This window comes from Orbicella franksi, chromosome 2 (assembly GCF_964199315.1).
Source record: "Orbicella franksi chromosome 2, jaOrbFran1.1, whole genome shotgun sequence".
Lineage (NCBI taxonomy): Eukaryota > Metazoa > Cnidaria > Anthozoa > Scleractinia > Merulinidae > Orbicella > Orbicella franksi.
This window is the reverse complement of record NC_138146.1, coordinates 20,630,673-20,651,391: the sequence shown is the minus strand read 5'-3', so window position 1 is coordinate 20,651,391 and position 20,719 is coordinate 20,630,673. Positions and strand designations below refer to the sequence as shown.

General features: G+C 39.5%; 1 protein-coding gene and 1 pseudogene across 7 annotated transcripts; one reads left to right on the top strand and one right to left on the bottom strand.

Annotated features, from left to right (window-relative positions):
- The first annotated feature begins 24 nt into the window (after positions 1-24).
- Positions 25-20,719, top strand: LOC145478567 (BLOC-3 complex member HPS1-like). Of its 6 annotated transcripts, XM_081456637.1 has the most exons (12): positions 25-354; positions 4,959-5,180; positions 6,996-8,079; positions 8,846-9,231; positions 9,656-10,038; positions 11,905-12,358; positions 12,597-12,788; positions 14,678-14,848; positions 16,349-16,659; positions 17,895-18,076; positions 18,556-18,709; positions 18,858-20,719. In XM_081456637.1, the coding sequence occupies exons 4-12, from the start codon at positions 8,974-8,976 to the stop codon at positions 19,036-19,038; spliced, it is 2,286 nt and encodes a 761-aa protein (XP_081312763.1). In that variant the 5' UTR covers positions 25-354; positions 4,959-5,180; positions 6,996-8,079; positions 8,846-8,973; the 3' UTR covers positions 19,039-20,719. The 6 variants fall into 6 exon arrangements, with proteins under 6 accessions (XP_081312763.1, XP_081312760.1, XP_081312759.1 ...); XM_081456634.1 differs by lacking the exons at positions 17,895-18,076; positions 18,556-18,709; positions 18,858-20,719 and having other exon boundaries at positions 6,996-7,058; positions 7,932-8,079; positions 16,349-17,286; XM_081456633.1 differs by lacking the exons at positions 17,895-18,076; positions 18,556-18,709; positions 18,858-20,719 and having other exon boundaries at positions 6,996-7,058; positions 16,349-17,286.
- Positions 361-4,956, bottom strand: LOC145478577 (uncharacterized; annotated as a pseudogene). The gene is made up of 3 exons (XR_014048294.1): positions 3,012-4,956; positions 2,125-2,368; positions 361-1,862 (listed from the first exon to the last, which is right to left on the bottom strand). The product of XR_014048294.1 is annotated as an uncharacterized LOC145478577 (transcript).

Sequence of the window (20,719 nt, the reverse complement as noted above, 5' to 3'; positions counted from 1 at the left end):
CAGTGTGATCAGGCGACGTCGATGGAAAAATGAAATTTCCTGCGAACCCCGGGTGCGAACCTCACAATATTCTAAAATCATTTACTTTGTTTCTCTTTATCAAAATCTCGAAACTGAATTTGGAACCAAGAGTTAAATTTGAAATAGGAAATTTTAAAAATTAGCAGAATTTGGTCATTTCACGTTGTTGTTTTGCAGAGGACGGTAAAGAAATGAACATACCATTTGCTTTATTGTGAGCTTAGTTTTTTCATTGTAAAACTGTAACGCGGATACTAAGACAACTCTTTTATTATTCTTCGCGCAAATTTCCGCGAAATACCGCGAAATTTTTTTTTTCCCGAGACCAGCAAGGTCAACACCGCGGCAAAACGTATGCGCATGCGTCAAGTTCAGCATTTCCGGTTTGCCCGTGTTGTTCGGTGGTTCAGATTAATTTTGTTGTTCGCCTCGCGGTGTTTAAGCTTGTTGTTGTGAATCAGCAGCCACAGATGAAAGAAGAAAAGACCACAAATACAAAAAAGGTATGTAGACAATAACTTGTTGCAATTACTGGTCCTGGAAATGTTCGTTGGACCCTTTACGAAGTGCTCCGCAGTGGCCGTCATTACTGATTAGTAACTAAGAAAGCCTTTTGTCAGTTCGTGTTGTACATACATACATTTATTTGATAAGTAGGTTTTTAAAGTATGCAACTGTACAGCTGATGTGGACCTACTACTACTAAGTTTGGATAAGGAAAACAGAAATTTACAATACAATCGTCATAATACTAAAAATAGTGTACAATAATGGTTAAAAAGAGGGATCAAATAATTTAAAAATATCTGAAGTTAGGGTTCTTCTTATTTATGCCTGTTTTTTTTTTTTCAATTTGTTGCTTGGACTGCTACAAGATTATATCCGTTGAAAATTTTTTTCATGGTGACAGAGAAGGTTCGTAAGTCTATTCGTTGTTTATCGATTTCATTTAGCTTATAATACTACGAATTTCAGGCTAAACTCAGAATACCCGGCCACTTATTAGCATCTCATTGAATAAGAATAGGAATTATTGTTATATACCTCGTTCTTCAAAGTCCACCGGCACATGTAAATAAAGTGGCCGGGTATTCTGAAGTTGAATTTCATAATGGAAGTGATCTCACGATTTCAACTTGTTGAGCTGATCATGAGAAGCTCACTTAAAACTCAAGCTACATGTAATAGTCAAGCCCCTACATGAAAATACAAATTTTCGGTTTGGAAATAAATTTCAATTTTACTTTCAGAATTTCATGATTACAACAGCAGCAAGACTGCCTTCTTTGGTGAGCCATTCTAAATGAAATGCCAGAGAACTTTGAGGTACCATTGGATTTTCATTCAGGATGGATAGGTCAAAGGAGTCTTCAAGTTGTACATTGCCAGTAATAAGAGGCAGAACACCATTACAGAACTGTGTAGTAATTCACTCATTTGAAACAATAAATTTATTAAAATTTAAAATCATTCCAGTGACTTATATGATTTTCTATGTTACAATAACATGTTTCCTTTATGCGCCACTGTTTTGCTAGCCTATCCATATGTACACAAAAAGACTGTTCAACTAAACAGACAAGTTTTTAATTCACAATATTTTAAAGTTATAGCTTTCAGATTTTAAACTACCGTACTTTAAACTCACTCGAAGTACATTTGAAATCTGAAGGTTTACAAACATTGGCTGCTCCCTGAGGAGCCTGCTTTTTTGACCATCCACATCCCTTCGGCTTGTGCTGAAACCTCAAATTATTCCAGAATTGATAACATCTCAGGATGCCCCATGTTGCTGGATAAATAATCCCTCTTCTCTCTGAAGTGTATTTGTTTTCTGAGATCTATAAAAAGAATGGCATTATTGCAAGTTAGTTCACTGAAACTACTTTTATGTCCTTACCTTTCAAGGGGTTAAATGTGAAGAAAGGTAAAACTTCTAGTAATTTTACTGACATTTATATTGGGGTAAAGCTGAGTCTGCTGTTCTAGTTAAGAAACATGCAATAATATTAATCAAACAGACTTTTTAAACTGAGTGGCCTTATGGTCCTCCAAGGAGACCTGTATTTTAAATACAAATAAGAACAAAACACGGCAAAGTACCTGAAATATGCTATTGCGCACAACAAAACAAGAGTTCTTTTTTCCTCTAATACACGGTGTTCTTCACTCAATCTTGGATCTTCCCAGAGAATAGACTGCAAAATGACATTGAAAAGACCAGGTGCAGTTTTGCCAGCAAACTCTTTCATCTGTCCAGGAGCTTACAGTGGCACAGCATCACTGCTTTCATAATGATGTTGCAAGGATATCTAAAATTTTCCGATCAGCTGGTCAAATGAATTTTCTGAAATTAATAGAAAAGGTTAATATCTATTTTACTTATTTAAATAAAATATTGAAATAATTTTATTTATTAAATTTAAATATTTGACTCTCTGCTTGTGTCAATCACTGTCATGTGTTGGTCTTAGCACATCCTCTTACTTATTGGATTGCACAAATACAATACCTGTATCAGAAATATAATCTTGAAATGGTGTCTGTTACCCTTACCGGTCACCTAAACAACATTATGCTATTTTGATTGTTACCTAAGTCACTAGTCAATATTCAAACCAAAATAATTATCAGTTTTCCAAATCATTAAAAGGATGAGACTTGAATAGTTTGTGGCAACTCTGGCGCAGCATTTTTTTCTTGGCCAAGAGACTCCTCAGATAACTCTTCCAAATCATTGCCATAATAATTGAGAAGTCCTCTAAATCCTTCTCATTAGTGCTTATGACTTCAACTGAACGATGAAATTTATGATATTGTCATTGACCATGTTCAATACATGTAAATAATGATAATCTGTTTGAATGAGTTTTGGTCAGATGGTGTTATTATAGTGTGCCATGAATTATCATGATGTCAGACAATTACCCTTCAAAATACTTGTATCTTGTACATCTTGTATCTTTACATTTCAGGTAAGTGATACTAACCTGATAGTTGAGTTAAGTCGTGGATTGCTGTTGTCATCCTGTTACAAACTGTTTTATCTACTGTAACTTCACCATAGCAATTTATTTTTACTACACCAAATGATGTTTGTATTTCTGCCAAGTATGTTTGCTGGCTTTTTGAGTACTGCAGGTCTATTCCACAAGCCTCTTCTAGAAATTTAAGTCTTTAGAACAGCAATTGGAAATGGTTCTGAACTTTTTGGAGGCCTTCACTATGCTGTGTGGCTGCTTTAAGTTCTTGTGTAGTCTTAAAATTGGTAAATTGCAAGATCTAAATAAAAAATTAAAAAAAAAAAAAAAAGAAATAAACATATTAGTGATGAGTTTGTTTGTATCCAGATACTGAAAATGGATGTCCAAAAAGCATATCCCCCCACTAATGAAAAATGGAGTAGGTTAATTCTTTTTGAAATATTTCATGAAGTGGGTGCCCATAGGGTTCCTGGACACCCCTCTAACTGAATCCTCAGTGTGGAGACAACATTGCAGTACTACTGAATTTCAATAAGTATATGTGAAACTGACATTAATTTTAGACTGTATTATTGGTGCAGTTCATGGGTTTGGTCTTAGGAAAAATAATTTTGTCAAGTGGCATAAAGTTCTTGTTTTGCTACCTTTAAAATTATTATTTTTCTTTAAATTCGTTTGGCAATTAATTTTTCAAAATAATATTTCCCAGCTTCTGTGTTACCTTTTTCTTTCCAAAATATACCAATTTTAGACTGAACCGCCTGAGGTGGCTTTTTGCTACCTGCACCCCAACAATGAATTTTAGTGAAGCAATTGACCGTACTGTACTGTAGTCAAGAATAGTAGAATAAAAATGTGAGGTGCATTAACTGCAAATAACACTCCAAAATCAGTAGTGCGAGATAATTTTATAGGTACCTTTTGAAGTTTGTCATCTGAGGTCTGTTTATTTCCATCTTAGTGGAGAACCATACATGCGTAAGACTTGGATCATTTAACACGAAATATAATTAAATTTAAAATGAATTTTTTTTGGTATCAGGTCTATTTTGCCGCAAATTTTACAAAATTTGATACAAACAACTTGTTTATTGTTGCAACAAAAATCTTTGAAAGAGTATGCTTTCCTTTTCCTTAATTTCATTTAATTTGCTGGTAGGGAGATTCCGAAAATCCTTGCAGCAATCCAAGGCAGTGCGAACCTGCGTGTCAATTATAATTAACCGATGTCTAATTAACTGACCTGCCAGTAGTTCGTAACACCGGCGGCTTCTATTCAGGATGCGAGGTAAACCTTGTTTCTTCGTCCACTCTGGTACAGCATTTGTAGCACCACCTTGCACCTGGCTTGTACCCATGACATGTTGCTCCTATGGCATCCAGGACTGCAAAAAGTCTCGCAGGAATCCGCTGTTTCCTGACGCCTCGCGAATGGTTTTCTCTAGGAACCGAACATCTGTTGTTGCTCGTCCGTATTTCGTCCCGGTGAACACGGCAAACTGTTGAACCCACTTGAGTTCGGCAGCTCTGGTTAAATCTTCAGACAGAAAGTTTTTTTTGCAGGCACATTTACGGCTGCTTATGTTGGCTTTCCCACATTTTTCTGCGAAGGAACCGCACAACCAAACCAACGCAACAACGAGAACTACGTGAAAACAAAAATTGCTCTTGTCGAGCGCGAACGCGCCCGAAATTCTCTCATATTTTGTTGTTGGTGCAAACACCAAACCTCTGGGTGCAAGCGCTTGAAACTTAAATGAAAAATAAACTTTTCAACGAGACAAACCTTTCCCCTACTTTCTTTTGCTAACTCTTACTTTTTGTTTTCAAACTTCGCGGTACGAGATTTTATCTTGTTTACATTGGATTTTAATACGTAACCGGAAATGCGTAATTTACCGGAAGCTCAAATTTGTACTCATGCGCAGTGCGTTTTACCGCGGTGTTAGCAAGGTCACATGTTTGAGATCACATGACTTTCTTGATCCCAGTACGCAGTCAGATGCACACGGTCAATATGGCGGTTCTGGTTTTAGTGGACGACGATGTCATCGATATTTTGCTCGTGCGCAGGACATGGCACCACTTTCAATTACATTTATTGTAACTTGTTAAAAGTGAGGACGGTTGGTAACTTCAGGAACAGCTCAGTTTGACTTTTTTTCTGTTCTGTGGGTGAGTAATGTGAGTGTTGTTCTTCTGACCCATGACATGTCCTGTTTCGCACCCAATCAAGTTCGCACCCACCAAGTTCGCACCCCTGAACTCATTATAAACTTCCTATTTCGAGTTCGCCTTCCCCTTCAATGGATTAAAGAACGAGAAATAAACATGTTTTGTGTGATTTTGGTTCATTAAGCTCACAATGTTCTCCTTTATGAAACACTTAAGCTTACATAAGCCTCGGGGAAGTCAATCGATTAAATTGATAATCGATAATCAGCGATAAAACTTAAGGCTGCCGCACACTAGCCAATTTTTGTCGGTATTTTTGTCGCACACTAGCCGATTTTTTTGTCACTTGTCGGCTAGTGTGCAGTGAATTCAGAAAAGTCTGTGACAAGGTCAGGGCTTGCTGGGCGATATCTGACAGTGGCAGATCTCAAAATGTCTTGTCGGGCCTTGTCAGCTAGTGTGCGGTAGACCAAGACAATTTTTTGGGGCTTGCGCGCATCTCAACCAATAAGGAAATGTCATGAGATTCACATCAGTGGAATAGGCACCATCTTGATTTTGGATGACTTGGCCCCAAGCCTCAATGCAGTTAGTCGTGACAAAAAATCGACTATTGTGTGGTGAGCTGATAGCCCGACAAAGTTTAACCTGATTTGACGCCAACAAAAAATCTGCAGTTCTCTGACAAAAAATCAGCTGGTGTGCAGCAGCCTTCAGTCAATGATATTGAAAATCCATGAAAATCGATTACAGGATTCGTTGTGAGTAATCGATAATAAATTTTTGATTTTTCACTTAGCATCGATAAATATCAAATTTATTGATTCTAACTTATTTTACAATTTATCAAAATGAAACCAACAAAAGATGTAAACAAGGTGGCAAAAACCACTTGTAACACCTTCCTTAAAAAAAGATAGTTTACATGTAATAATGATAAAAATTCAATGTACAGAGAAAGGGAATGATATTTACTGTCATCCTGTTCAGTGGAATTCCGATTTTTTGAACCTCCAAGGGAAACAAGAATAGGTTTGAAAAATCAGTTACCAGTACTTCAAGGTTAAAACTTGGTTTCAAAAACCAGCATAGTAACTTGAAGAAGGATTGTTGCAGGCAAGAAGAACAAAATGGCATGGCGTAGTTCTCTAAAGTTTTGTACTGAAATGAAATCATGGATAAAATTGCATAAATACATAATGTGGCCTCTTGCAAATTTAATTCCCCCTGAGAGTGAACTCCTGGAATTAGAGGTGTAGAATTGTGACTCTGAAATTTACTGGTCTATCTTAATTTTATTGTAGTGTACATCTACGAAATCCACATCTAAAACGTCACAATCAAACACTGCATCGGTGGATACAGTTTTTAAATTAATGGACAATGTCAATCGATAAAATCCAATGAAATCGATAAAATCAATAACTTTGAAACTTCGCCAGTGTGTGAGTATTGAGTTTTATCAATTGATCAACGACATTGATAATACTTAAATTCAATTAATTGATTGATATCGATTTATCGAATGGTTTTCTGATATAGATTTTTATTGATTGACTACCCCGGGCATAAGTTTCAATGCAAACACAACAGCGAAGCAACTGAGTGACAACAATGCAGTCAGTTCTCAAAGAAATATACAATGTAATTAAACTCTAAAAAGCTATGGTTTCTCGTCAGGCAGCAGAACACATATTGTATCACATCACGTCATTTATCATGTCAAGCTAACAAACTTATGAGTCAATTGACATTGTAGTTGCTTGAACAGCTAACACAGTTCGACTACTTTACTCTAGTTTATCTTTCTCCTAGTGTTTGGTGGCGAGTTCTTTGGTGGTGAGGTGACCGGATTCCATTTAAGCACTTGATCGCTAGGTGAGTCAATGTGGGTGCGAACTAGGTGGTTACGAACTCGCTTGGGTGCAAAACCTCCAGCTACCCCTGCAGTAAGTCCCTGAAGTCATGTCCCTAGAGGAATGTTTCTTTTATAAATTAATTCCAACCAGGAAGTTTCTCCAGGAGAGAGGAGTGATGGCGACTGGGCAAAGGCTATTTTAGTTATTTATACAATGAATCCCTGTGAGGGAAGGGGCGCTTGTTCAAAGAAAAAACCAAGATTAGGAGTTGAGAAGCAATTGAATATATAAAATAACATATCTTTAATGAGCTATTGAGCCAACTGGGAGCTAGTAATTTGTGAGTTCATAACATGCCTGTAAAGGGTGAAGACCAGCAACTGAATGCATGAAGTGACATGTAGTTGAACTATGGAAGAAAGAGCACTGCACTGGTATTACAGAGCAGGAATTCAAACCCTAGCCTGAATTTTTTTTAGGTTTCTGCTTTATTCAGGGAAGGTTTTCTGAACTTGTGAAAGGCTTATTCAATGGGCTATACCGGTATGAGGGTCCACAATGGGGTTCTCAGATCCCGCTTTCCTGCCCATTTTTTCCTGTTAATCCTGCCATCCCGCCCTTTTTAGCCTGGAAATCCCGATCCCGCCCACTTTACAAAGACGTTTCTGCATTAATTATTAATTTGTTACATTAATAATTAGTTTAATCATTACCACAGAAACTTTTTAAAAATAGATATTGCATAAAATATCAAAAAAGAATTCAATGGGTAGCAGATAAGTAAGCACAAGTGATTCTGATGTTTCTTTCCGAATGAAGGCATTCCTGCTCAAACATCCTTTTCGTAATATATGGTGACAGAATTCGTAATGTCACGTACTTCATTCGGTAGATCACTATCACTGCCATTCGGTGAGGCCATCCTGGCCAAAACAAGCCATGCACCCTGGAAAAGGTCGAAAGACTAGAAAAAGTAGAAAGGATCGGGGGGATTATAGATGCAAACATGTCGGTATGGACAGATGCCATTGATGTCAGAGGTCAGCATTACAAATGATAGCCTGCGTAGCTTGGCGGTTTAAGTAATGTTTTAACGCGGCTTTGGTGCTTGTTATTGCGGCTTTGCTGCTTTCTTAGCATGCTCAAATTGCTTAAAAACCGCCAAGCCATGCAGGCTACACAAATGATGGCAATAGGACTCAAAGACCTCATACAGTCTCATGATACTAACGTTATCAAGCGATAATCGATACCTGACAGGGTACAGAGCCGTTGCTATTCATTACTTGAAACCTGACACAGCTATACCCACAAAAGGTTCGTTTCTGCATGCCAGCTTGTGGTTTTTGGACTGGTAAATAACAATTTATGAGGTCACGTAGGAATTGGAATTCTGTATCCCGCTCTGTTCCCCTTATGAATCCCGCATCCCAACCCGATAAAAACATGAAATCCCGCTCCCTCTTGTAATTGTAACTCCCACTTCCCACCCCTGTTTTCAGCTCAAATCCCAAATGTCACGGCGAAAAAAAGCCAAATCCCGCATCCCGCCAAACCTATTGGGGACCCTCCGGTATCTACATGTACTGTTGTTTGGGTCAACAAAAGAGACATGCTTGCAGATGCAAGTCACCAATTTTCCACAATAAGCAATTTACGCCTGAGGCCTAATCAGGTTTTGAAACAATTTTCAGTTGAAAGCAACAATTAGCAAACCACTGAAAGTGTCAATAATAAATACATGACCACCTTGCTATCTAGTTCTGTTCTAATATTACTAACATGCCAAATCTATTCCTATTTCAGATTTCAGCCAACTTATGATGAAGATGCAAAATTTTTGCGTGACTTTCCATAAAGCAAGTGCTAAAATATTGACTTATTGAGAACTGCAACCACAGCTGCTATTATTCTGGGAAGCTGAAATAACAACAATGAAGTGTATTCTAATCATAAGCTCACTCCCTGACATTATTTTCATCCATGCTGATAAAGCATTTATCAAACACATCAACAAGATTTCACTCAAGGCCGGCTTTATTGGTGAAGACCACAATGAAGATCAGATGGATATGACTGCTCTATCTCAAATCTTTTCTCCAATGATCACATCACTAACATACATGAATGATTTGGGAAACCCCTATTCATCAATTCTGTGTGAAGATGGTACTTTGTTTGTGTTCAGTCAGGTTTGTATTTTAGGTTGTGCATTGATTCCACATCATAAATTTTGCTTTATGGTAGGGGGAGTGTTTAATAGTGAATTGAAAATACATCTATACAGCTAGGGTGGCAAACATGGTGCATTGATGAGAGCCCCACCTCCCATTTAATGTGTGGCCTGGGCTCAAATCCTGTATTCAGTGTCACATGTACATTATGTACAGCTGTTTGGTATACATGTATTTGTTGGTTTTTGTCCTTGCTCTGAGGGTTTTACTGCAGTTTCTCCATCACACCCACACAAAAACTAAAATTTCTAATTAAATGCATTAGTTATTTCCAATTTGATCAGAATCTGAGTACCACACATTTTTAGGGTTTAAATGACTCTATATTGATATGTTTATGTTAGAATGTCTCATTCATTAATTTACTTTTTTAACCCTCTAGTTTGATGACCTGGTTTTCACAGCTGTAAATGGTGATGGTGAAGAGTCGGAAGAGTTCCTCAAAAGGAAACTATCTGTTGTGTACAGGCTTTCCACACTACATTATGGGGCCTCCCTTGAGCTACTCAAGCCAGAAATTTTGTCTGCACAGAAAAAGGCATGGAAAACATTAGGTGGATTGATTGACACTTGGGGATTTCTAGCATCACAGCAACAAAGCTTCTTAGTTGAGGCCGTTGAGCGTATTCATGTCAATCTGAGTCTTAGTGAAATGAGCATTAGATTGCTGGAGACCGCACTAGGAATGGCCAAGAACAGTGGTGAACAGAATGCAGTTCATGCATTGTTACTGGTTAACACAAAGCTTCTTGCTCTATTTTCCAGGTATGATAAAATATTAGTTTGAGTAGCATGACATAATATGTTAGGCATGGTGGCTTCCAAAAGCTGGACTCACCTGGCCTGGGTTGTTCAAAAGGTGGATAATGCTATCCACTGGATAAATCACTATCCAGCGGATAGAGTGGTTTGTTTCGTTGACACCTGCCCAATGAATAGTAATAAACTAATGGACCTTGTGTTGTTCAATTTAGCAAGTAATCAGGCTTGTAACGTATTTCAAGACGGCCTTTCACTTGGCACTAGTCTGATTTTGATATTACTCACCCTTTTACTTCCTTAATTGTACTCCATAATGTCCAATTACTATGACAAATTTTAGAAGAAATGTTTGGGACTCACTGTCAGGCCGTTATCCACTAATTATTATATGGCTTTGGCTTGTGGTCAATATAACGCGTGTTCTGATTGGCTAAGAACGAGATCTGAACAGTCATTATGCAGCCGTAATGCCCACGGGCTGATTACAGATTATGCAAATTAGGAAGAGCGCGGCTCTGAAAATTCAAGCGCATTGAAACGATGAAAGCCGATTAAAAACAGTAAGAGAAAGTAAATTTAATCCAAGTTGCTAAAAGTTTAGAGATTTTTCCTTAACAAAATTTATATGGAAGTCGTTTTTGACTCACCAACCGGAACCTTGGCGGGAACTGGTGAAAAACAATCGAAGTTTACCGAGTCTGGTAAAGCTAAAATCGCTAAGTGAAAAACACCATCAGCAGATCTGTCATGCATCCTGAGCAGAACACCACTAAGAAACTTATAAGTCATCATCTTAGTCACAACAATTACTGAAATATTGAACTCCGCAACAGTTCTTATCAAATAGATTCCCTCGCTTTAACACAAGCAAGTGTAAATCAGCTTCCAGGATCATCAAATATAAACAATCGGGTGGTTTCTGTCGGTAGCACTGTTTCTGATAACTGCAGGTAGTTTTAGACGTTCACAAGGCTTGAAAAGTTCATCCATAAATCCCAGAATGAAGAAGGCGAAGATATGTTGTCCAAAGCGATGCGGAGATTGAGTTGTTCTAAGCAGTACATTCTGAAGCATTAGTATTTTCTTTCACCGAAAGACCCTTGGTTTGGACTATTTTGAAGCACTTTCTGTCTTTTCTATATGCGTTGATGTTTCGCCACAAAAGTCGGAAAAACTCCCCCATCAAGTTGTGGCACCACGGTACTAAAATACCTTGTTGAGGCTGTGACAATCATTTTTCCCGTAAAGAAATGTGTGTTTTTCACAGAATACGTAAAGGTCACTGACTGTGTAGTTTTGCCCTGGGTTTGAGATGATGAATGAATCGGTAAACGCACGCATCGCCGGATGTAAATTGACGACTTCCGCTCGAATAATTTTTTTCTTTTCTTTATTAAATTCATGAGCCATAAAATAAACAACTTAATAACCTCGACCATTCGGTCATTACGGGAAAATCTCAAACCTCGGCCTACCGTATTGACCTCGCTATCGCTCAGTCAATACAGCAAGGCCTCAGTTTGAGATTTTCCCGTAACGACCTCACTCTCGGTTATTAAGTAGTTAATACTGAGAGTCCACTGATACGTTTTACTGTAGTCCTAGTCTCTTTCTGTTACCAGAATTTAAGCATATCCAGCAAACAACAGCAATGTAGTTAAAGCAACATGGCACTTTATTTATTCAAAAACAAGACAAACGGATATGCTTTGGTTTATTTTTTTAAAACTATGCTAATTGAAGTTAGTCATAAAAACCACTGTGACTGGTCCAATAGGTTTGTACATGTATTAAATAAATAAATGTTTTGTATTCTTAATTAGTAGATGAGATGATCATAAAATGAGTTCACGTTTCTTCTAATTTCAGTCGTAATACATCAGAACTGAAGGCTGCAGACATTCTCTTGATCACAGTACTGCTACACAACATCTTCCCACACTCAAAACAAGCCATACCTCTAACACTCAACAGAACCCCTCCTCCCCTGGCACACAAGGTGATCCACAAAGGAGGACCCTCGGTGTCGCACAAGATTGTTGATGGTTCTGTAACACCATTGGGTTCTTCTACAGGGGAACAGAGCTCAAGAACACCTGTGCATTCAAGTCCTGTTGACATTAAAAAATCACAGTATTCCCATGCTGAAGAAGCTGGTTATTCTGGCTCAGTTGAAGATGAATTCTTTTATTCTCCACGATCTTCACCCACACCAAGTGATAGTATTGAATCTGCAGCTCAGGAGCTTCCAAAGACTCCTGTTACACCAAAAGAGTATTTTTCCACACCAAGGGCAGACACACCTGAGTATTTCAAGAAAAAGGTTAATATGCACCTTCATTGCAGGTTTTAACTTATTTGTGCCATTGTTTAGAAAAAATAAACAATTTTAATGTACTTAATTTAATGAGAGTAAGAGAGCTGTATATCTACAGAGGACCTCTTGATATACAGTCATAACAGATAAATTTTTACAGAGCTCTGTAGATCACTAATAAAAACTCTTTCCTATAAACATAAACAGCTTTCATTTCACGTAAATCATTATTATTTTTATTCAGTTGGAAGATGAAGAAGTAGATGAAACTGATGAAGATGAACTGGAAGCAACTGGTCATTCACAAAGTACTGATCAGAGGCATGAGTATTATCGTCAACCTGTCTTCCTAAGTGCTGACAAGTGTCCATATTTACCTCACGTTCTTCACTTTGTGCGTCTTGCTACAGGGACAGTTTTGGTTCTTGTATGTGAGGTAAGAAACTGAAACTTTGGTTGAGGTCATTTGTGAGCAGTTTGTCTTGTTCTTTTTGTACTGACTCACAACATTACTCCTTGGTACTTGTAGATTATGCTTTAGTTTTGTTCCAGTTGTGTACAGTAGAAAAATATAAAGAATCTGCTGTCTGTCTAGTGTGGTTTAGCTAGACATATTTTCTTGAACAATTCTGTCCCAAGGGGTGCAAAACTGTGGCATTAAAACATGTTACAAGACCAGACCACAACACCGGGAACTCCATGCCCAACTCTCTGCAATAACTTTATGGTTTCTTTAATGTCCCCTGCTAACCATTTAACACTGGAGACACTGGAGACCTGGCCTACAATTTATAGTCCTTATTCGGGAAGACTTGAACTTCTTACGTTTAACCATTTGCAGATGTAATTACAAGGGCAGCACATTCTCTTCAGTTATTTTTATTAAGACCTTGAGTGTTAGTCCAGTCTGGGTCTCGAACCCTCGACCTCATGCACAGCAGTCTGGTGCTCGACCAACTGAGCTAACCAGGCAGCGGTTAGTTAAGTTGGGAGCTGGTGCAACAATAATTGTTGCACCAGCTCCCAACCTAGCTATGAATATCCCATTAATATCTCCTTCCCCATGCCAGAATTATTCTGGCATGGGAAGGAGATATTCATGCAGACCCTGTAAGCAACCACCGCTAAGGCACTGTCACATCGAACCAGTCAGTGAAATACTTACCAAAACCCAATAGAGGCTTTTAGCCAGATAGTCCAGGTGTCCTGTTGACAGCTATTTTATATAGAAAATTATTTTATTTTTCATATGTTACCTTATAAATTGCTCATTTGAGCAGGCCCTATAGCACTTGTGACAGTAGGCATATCTGGCTGTAACAGGTTCTGGATTGCAACTCTTTTTACTCCCCACATTACAGTGATCAGTTAATCCTGACTTTTTCCAGTTTGTAGTGCAGGCGTATTTTGGGCGCGCGATTGCACATTTTCATGTTAGGCTGCCATCTTGGATTTGGTAACTGTGGAGGGTTTTGGCAAGGGAACACTTGCTGTCCACTTGTTGAGGGAGTAGGTGTGAAGTGGAAAAAATGGGCAAGAGGGGAAGGGTAGGGGAAAGAAAAATACAAGTGCTCCACCAAGCATCCAACTACAATCCAAGATAGCGGCATTAAAAACTTGGTACATCGAACGTTCCATTCCTAGACATCACCTGCACTTCAGACTAGACTTCTTCAATAGCCTTTTTACCTGTTTCTGGCTGACCAACATGGCTGACAGTTACTTAATCTAAACCCTACCTAACATACCTCTTTATGGGTGAATTGAATCAACTACTGGCAAGTTCACCCATAACATCAAGGACCCATCAAACATATTCAGCCTTAACAGGTGTTATGGGCTATTGATGGCCCTGACATTGACCATCTTGCCAATTGCAAACTGTATTGTAGCGGCTGCACTTTTCAAGAATAAACAGAAAATAACTAATCAACATCATTAATTTATTTAAGTATCTCTCTAATAATTTTGGAAACATATGGGAAACCCTGCGGATTAATGCCTATCCAACTTTTGTGCAGATATGCATCACATGGCCTGAATCAATAGCCACTCTGCCAGTAACTTTGTAAATCACCTTACCTCCACCAAAGGCCTTGGCCTCTTGATAAAGGTGTCAAAGCCAGTGATAAACCAACTTTCCGACATTCTGTGAGCGCGTCTAAGTGTCCCTCGTTATTATACCTGACTGTAGGAAAAACAGAGAAGCCTAACATAGTGTAGTGTTCGAGTAACATTTTAACAGTCTCTTTAGAGAGTGTTTTTGACATTTGAGAATTGTCTGGATTCGACTCATCAACTTGTTGTTATTTAATTATTTGACAGGCAAAACAGTGCAATGTGGCTCAGTTTATTTTCCAAGCATTACAGTCCTTGGCTTCTATCAAACCCACTGCCGAGCAGGGTCAGCGGACAGTCCAGCAGGTTCAGGCTCTCATGGAGAGACTGGAAAACGCTGTCAAGAAAGTTCTTGATTCGATGAGGACCACGGTGGGGGTAGGTGTTACGAGATTGTCGGCCGTTCATCGACCAGTTGGCCGACAGTTGACCGACAAACAGCCAACAGTCGGCCGACAGTTAGCTGACAGACGACCGACAAGGTCTTTTTGGAAGTGTTCTTCACTTTTACCAATATAAGAATTCAAGTAATTCACCCGACAAGTGTCGAACAGTCAGTACAGGCTGTCAAATGATTTTGGCACTGTCACTCATTTCTCTCATGCTCTATAAATTAATTGATAAGGTATGGTAAATATACTAGGGTATCTAAAAGATAGTAATGCTGCGGCACATTCTATTGATAGTGACATATTTTACGCAGTGATTCACCTACAATTTCATGCATGATGACACATGGGTGGCGAGGTGTGACAAGGGATCGTGACAAAAAAGCGCATAGTGATCTGACCCATGTTTGAACATAAAAAGATACACATCAATCTCCCCTTTACCATATCGCGGAAATCGAAAGATGTGGAAGTTGTAGGAGCAGAAATCTAACTTATGAATTCTGTATTGATACGTATTAAATGTCTCAAGAATGTTGACAGACTGTGTCGAGGAAGCGTCCATCGCGATGTGTGAAAATGCTAAAGCTTTAGCTTAAATTCATGTTTGGATGAAAAGAAATAGATCGCAGCATATATGAAATTAGCGTGTTCTACGGTTTTCGTTTGTTTTAATTATTCTGTAAGCTTTAGGAGCGACGATTTCTCTTCATTTAAGAATTCGGCCAAGTAGGCGAGACTGCTAAGAAATGACATACTAAGTTTAAAATCAAGATGTCACAATTAATCGTCCAGATTTACAAACTGTCACATACTGCATGCATTAAGAACAAATGCGAGAGTTGTGTAAGCAGGCACAATCTCCTTCACATCGTTTTACAGGTAAATCAGAGCAAAACACAACCACTGGAATCCACGCGAAAAGGCGTCCTCCTGTAGTTCGTGGCGCAACGCACTCTGGTAAAAAGTGGCGCGGTGCACTCTGGTTAAATGCGATGCATTCTGGTAAAAAGTGATGAATTCGAGAATTTGGATCCCCTTTTATATATTCTTCTTAAATCCTGTTTATGTTGCTGCTCGCTCGCTACGCTCGCTCCGCAGCAAAAATCATCGACGAGAAAGAATATTTTTTATTCTCGGCTACTCATGTTCAAGACCAAATCCAGTTCTGGTTGGTATGCCCGATCTTCCCGCGCTTTCTGTTTCTGGCAGTTTGTTGCGAGAAGGTTATGTACTTGTTGTATGGTTCGTTTGGATTTGGTTTGATGATAGTCCATATAGTTTTTTGTGCTTGAGTGAGGGCTCGAGAAAAACTTGAATTGTAGCTCGCCCTTCGGTCAAGCAGCTCTCAGATTTTGCTTGCCTTGAGCAAGTCTGAGGTTTTCTTTAGATTTAGTTGACAGATGACTTGCCTGGGCACTTGCCCGATTTACTTGCCCGGCGGGACAACTGAAGCCCTGTGAGTAACAGAAATACATCGTCATTACAGGTTGCTGTTGAGAATCAAGTTCGAACCCTGCGCCATCGCTGGGAGTTAGTCAAAAGAGGTGACTTAGTAAGCTTTCTGGCCTCTCCAGTCGGCGCTGAGATGTCTCCTCAGCTGGAATCATCCGTGTCAGAAATGACACGGAGCTTGAAGTCTCTCTTCAGTGTTTTGTTCTGTACGAGCCGAGGGGAGCCGTCCATCAGTCAACAGCTTCTGACAACCATTTCGCAAATCAAAGAGATGCTTCAAACTCGGTTGACAGATTACGAAGATTACTTGCTGGTCAAAGGACAGAGAAATATAACAATGACCGCGTATCCTTTCCACGTACAACAACGTTCACTTTGTCATGTTAAATCGCTACATAATAGTCTGCTCATTAACCCGTTAAGTAATCAAGATTATGAAGAAAAATTATAATTTGATAAATCGGAAACTAAGGGCCGGATTAAATTTGGGTTGCAAATGAAAGCTTTACGCTACACCAGCCGTGTTTCTTCTAAAAAGGAAAACGGCAAAGTTGAAAAAATTGCAACGAGATCACTGTCAAAATCCTCTAAAATGTGGACATGATCTAGGTGAAACATAGTACGAGAGGAATCAATTAATCAGTACAGTGGCCACTGTTAACCAGATAGCCTTGCATATTAACTGCTAAGCAGACTTTTCCAGCACGAAACAGCTGGACGCATAACTTTGGGAAAACAATATTACATACGACCCGTAGAATACCGCCATTTACTGAACGGTATTCCAGCCTTGCTGTCAATGCGGCATAGGGCACGTAGAGGTAATTGCGGCTCAAGAGCTTAATTGAGGTATTTTACGTGCCAATTTTGGTGCCTTTCATTCATTCATTCATTCACTCACTCACTCACTCACTCACTCACTCACTCACTCACTCACTCACTCACTCACTCACTCACTCACTCACTCACTCACTCACTCACTCACTCACTCACTCACTCACTCACTCACTCACTCACTCACTCACTCACTCACTCACTCACTCACTCACTCACTCACTCACTCACTCACTCACTCACTCACTCACTCACTCACTCACTCACACTCACTCACTCACTCACTCACTCACTCACTCACTCACTCACTCACTCACTCACTCACTCACTCACTCACTCATTCATTCATTCTGTTTATTTAATAAAACAATGCAAAGTGTCTTTAGCAACTAAATATATCAGCTCTCTCGTTGTTACCAAAGATTCCCCACGGTAGAAACCTTTGGAAACTTTGTGATAATAGGGACCTTTAGATTGCACTACGAATACGATTTTCGAATTTCGAATTTCAAACCAGTGGCGTTTTCAGATCCCCTGCTCTTCATGTTGGTTTTAGGTAGAACCGAGTACGTAGAGAGGGTAGCTCATGAGATGGGATGGGTATGTGAAGTGATTATTATAATTTGAAGCGTCAGGGAAGACTAGAATTTAAAAGTTGCTCTCGATCTCGTGCTCGTACTCAATTCTACATTCCACTAATAAGCGAGACTCAAACATGGAGAGTTACTTTCCTTAATATTTCTCCGCTATCTTGAGGACTTTCCAGGGCTGGTTCATTTTATTTACGTGGATCGTAGCAGTGACCAAGTGACCGCGCCTTCCATAAACACAACGCGTAGTAAGATCCGGGACTCACGTGACCCGTGCTATGTTATTAAACAGAAAATATGGGATATGTGGGCGTATATTCATTCATATTTACTGCTCGGTAAGTATCCACCATTATTCACCTCTAGCTGGGTGTCTAAGCTCATTCCCCCCCGGGGGGGGGGGGGCGTACTTTGGGAATTTCTGGGTGGGGATATGCCGCTGGGACCCTGGAACCCTCAGCCTATACCAGAGCTAGTTCAGCTGAATTTTGCTACCCTATACTAGAGTAAACTCCCCAAATCCCCCCATCTATCGACACTATTGCGGCTGATTTGCGTAAATTTAAACTTGCCGATTTGATTTTTTTATTTTTGTGAGTGGCAATTCCTGGTTTCCTTAGTCTAGATAAAATCTTCAACCAGTTAGTCAACTAGTCAGATTTATATACCCTATCCTAGAGTAAACTGCTTGAAAACCATACCCTTCACAGCGGCACATACCTATATAGTCCATATATGGCAGTGCCCACCCACCCCCCCCCCCCCCGCTAGGGGGACTCATTCAACTCGGTGTCTTAATGGCACCTTTACTTTTCAGGTCACACTTTTATAGCTGTCCGTGACGGAGATTTTCTGTTCACGTACTGTCTGTGGTTTGAAGACACATCCGGGAACCCGGTTCAACTGCAAAACCCGTTGCCAGTCCTTCTCGGTTCTCCACCCCCTGGAATTATGTCGAGCTCATTTTACAAGTGAGTAGTACCAAGAACTGACAATATCGTGCTTATACTGTGCTAGCTAGTGTTGTACCAGTATTACGTTAGTGTTGTACCAATAGTTTAAGCGTAGAACGGCAATTGTTTTGCAATACGTATGTTTGATGCTTTCATCTCTTTTTAGGGACTTAACGAAGCGATGCTTCCCGGCCTCCCCTGCGAATACCATCCGTTGTTATGAACTGATGTGTGTTCATGTTGGCTTGGTCCCAGTCCAGTTCGCCGTCAAACACATTCGGCGGCTGGCCTCCAAACTTTTCGAGACGTCACTGGGAGCACACTATCCAATCAGCTTGATACAGTGAGGTCAAACTGGTAAGGCCCGCCAAAAAATGAACCAACTTTGTCTTTTATCTCTGAGTAAACCAAGGCCTGCAGTCAGGGGTTGGAGATTGGAAAAAGAAGTGAGGATTTCAGAATTAAGATAAAAGAGTATGAATACAAGAAGTGGAAATAAATCGAATTGTGTCGTCCTGCAATAAGAGCTGGGCACTAGGAAACGTTAATTAGATTACTTTTATATATTATCGAGTGTGAGCAAGAGAAGTGGAAAGAAAATGAATTTTCAAGGTGTTCCGGAATTCGAAACGGGGAGCCCGAGAGTATTATATTTTTTATAACAAATGATTTTATATAGAAATTTACACCGCAAGAAAGAGGATGTATTTGCCTTGTAATAAAAGAAAAATCAAACTTTTAAAATAATGTGCAAAGGTAGGGAAGAGAAAAAAAAAATGTTTATGAAAGCGTATGACTGAAACGTTGTATTAATCGAAGAGGAAAGGAAGGCTATAGTACATGCATGCTGGAGACTGATACGATTGGTAATTTGGTTTTCCACAGCAAAATTTTATTCTCCTGATTTGTCAAGGAAGGAGGAAAACTTTGTTACGGTCTAATTCGCTCTGCTCAAACTAACGTAAATTACTTTCCTCTTAAATGCAATACATTCAAAACAAACAACACTGTTTGATGGTTGGATGCTCAAGCATTTTAACCTCATTCCAGATACATATGCTAAGACTGTGCCCTGAACGGAGCTACAGTTAATCCTTGTGCAGCCCTGTTCATGCTTAATGTTCATCTTTTCGCAAGGCCGGCACTCCCGGCAGGGGTCTGCGTTATGTGTTGGCAAGGTTAACCGTCAATCAGGTGCCGTCTGTAGGCTATTCCACACTTTGCAGCGTGAAATGAAGGGGAGCGGAACGCTTGTGTCTCAGTGGCAGGGTTACTGTCATTCCCAACAGGAACGTCGACCTCATGCGAATTTTAAAATACAACCTGTCTAGCTCAAAGAAAATTACAGCGAAAGCAACAATCTTAGCTGCTGGCTTGAGTGTTCCCATTTGCTTGTGGCCAGCTTGCCTGGTTAATTGATTCGTGATTGATTGATTGATTGATCGATCGATCGATCGATCGATCGATCGATTGATTGATTGATTGATTGATTGATTGATTGATTGATTGATTGATTGATTGATTGATTGATTGTTTGCAGGATGCATCGATTGACTGAATGATAATTGATTAACTAACTGAGATTGTTTAATTGATTGTTATCTATTGTACTTAAATATTTTAACACACCATACAAACGTAACTATAAACACCGCCACTGCTTTATTTCACCTGAAGTAAAGAGGTGCATTCTCACCGGAATTTTTTCTGCTTAGTGTACAGTTGAATTTTCTGCGTCGATAAATACCAAGACACACTTTTGGTAATCGCGGGTGTTTGTTCTTATATGTGTAGCGTACCGGGAGAACACTCTGACGTTCAATTGGTCAAACCCTCAAATCACTTCACTCAATATTAACGCTAGCTCTTCGTTAGGTTTCATGTCAATATGGCAACATCTTTGTGCAGTCTGCAGGTTGCCTAGCAACATTCCAGCTTCAAATTGCGGGCTCAGACTATTCCGGGAATGGGAGAGTGCTGTTTGAATCCTTGTAAACTTGCTATCAGGCCCTTGATTGTTCGCCTTTA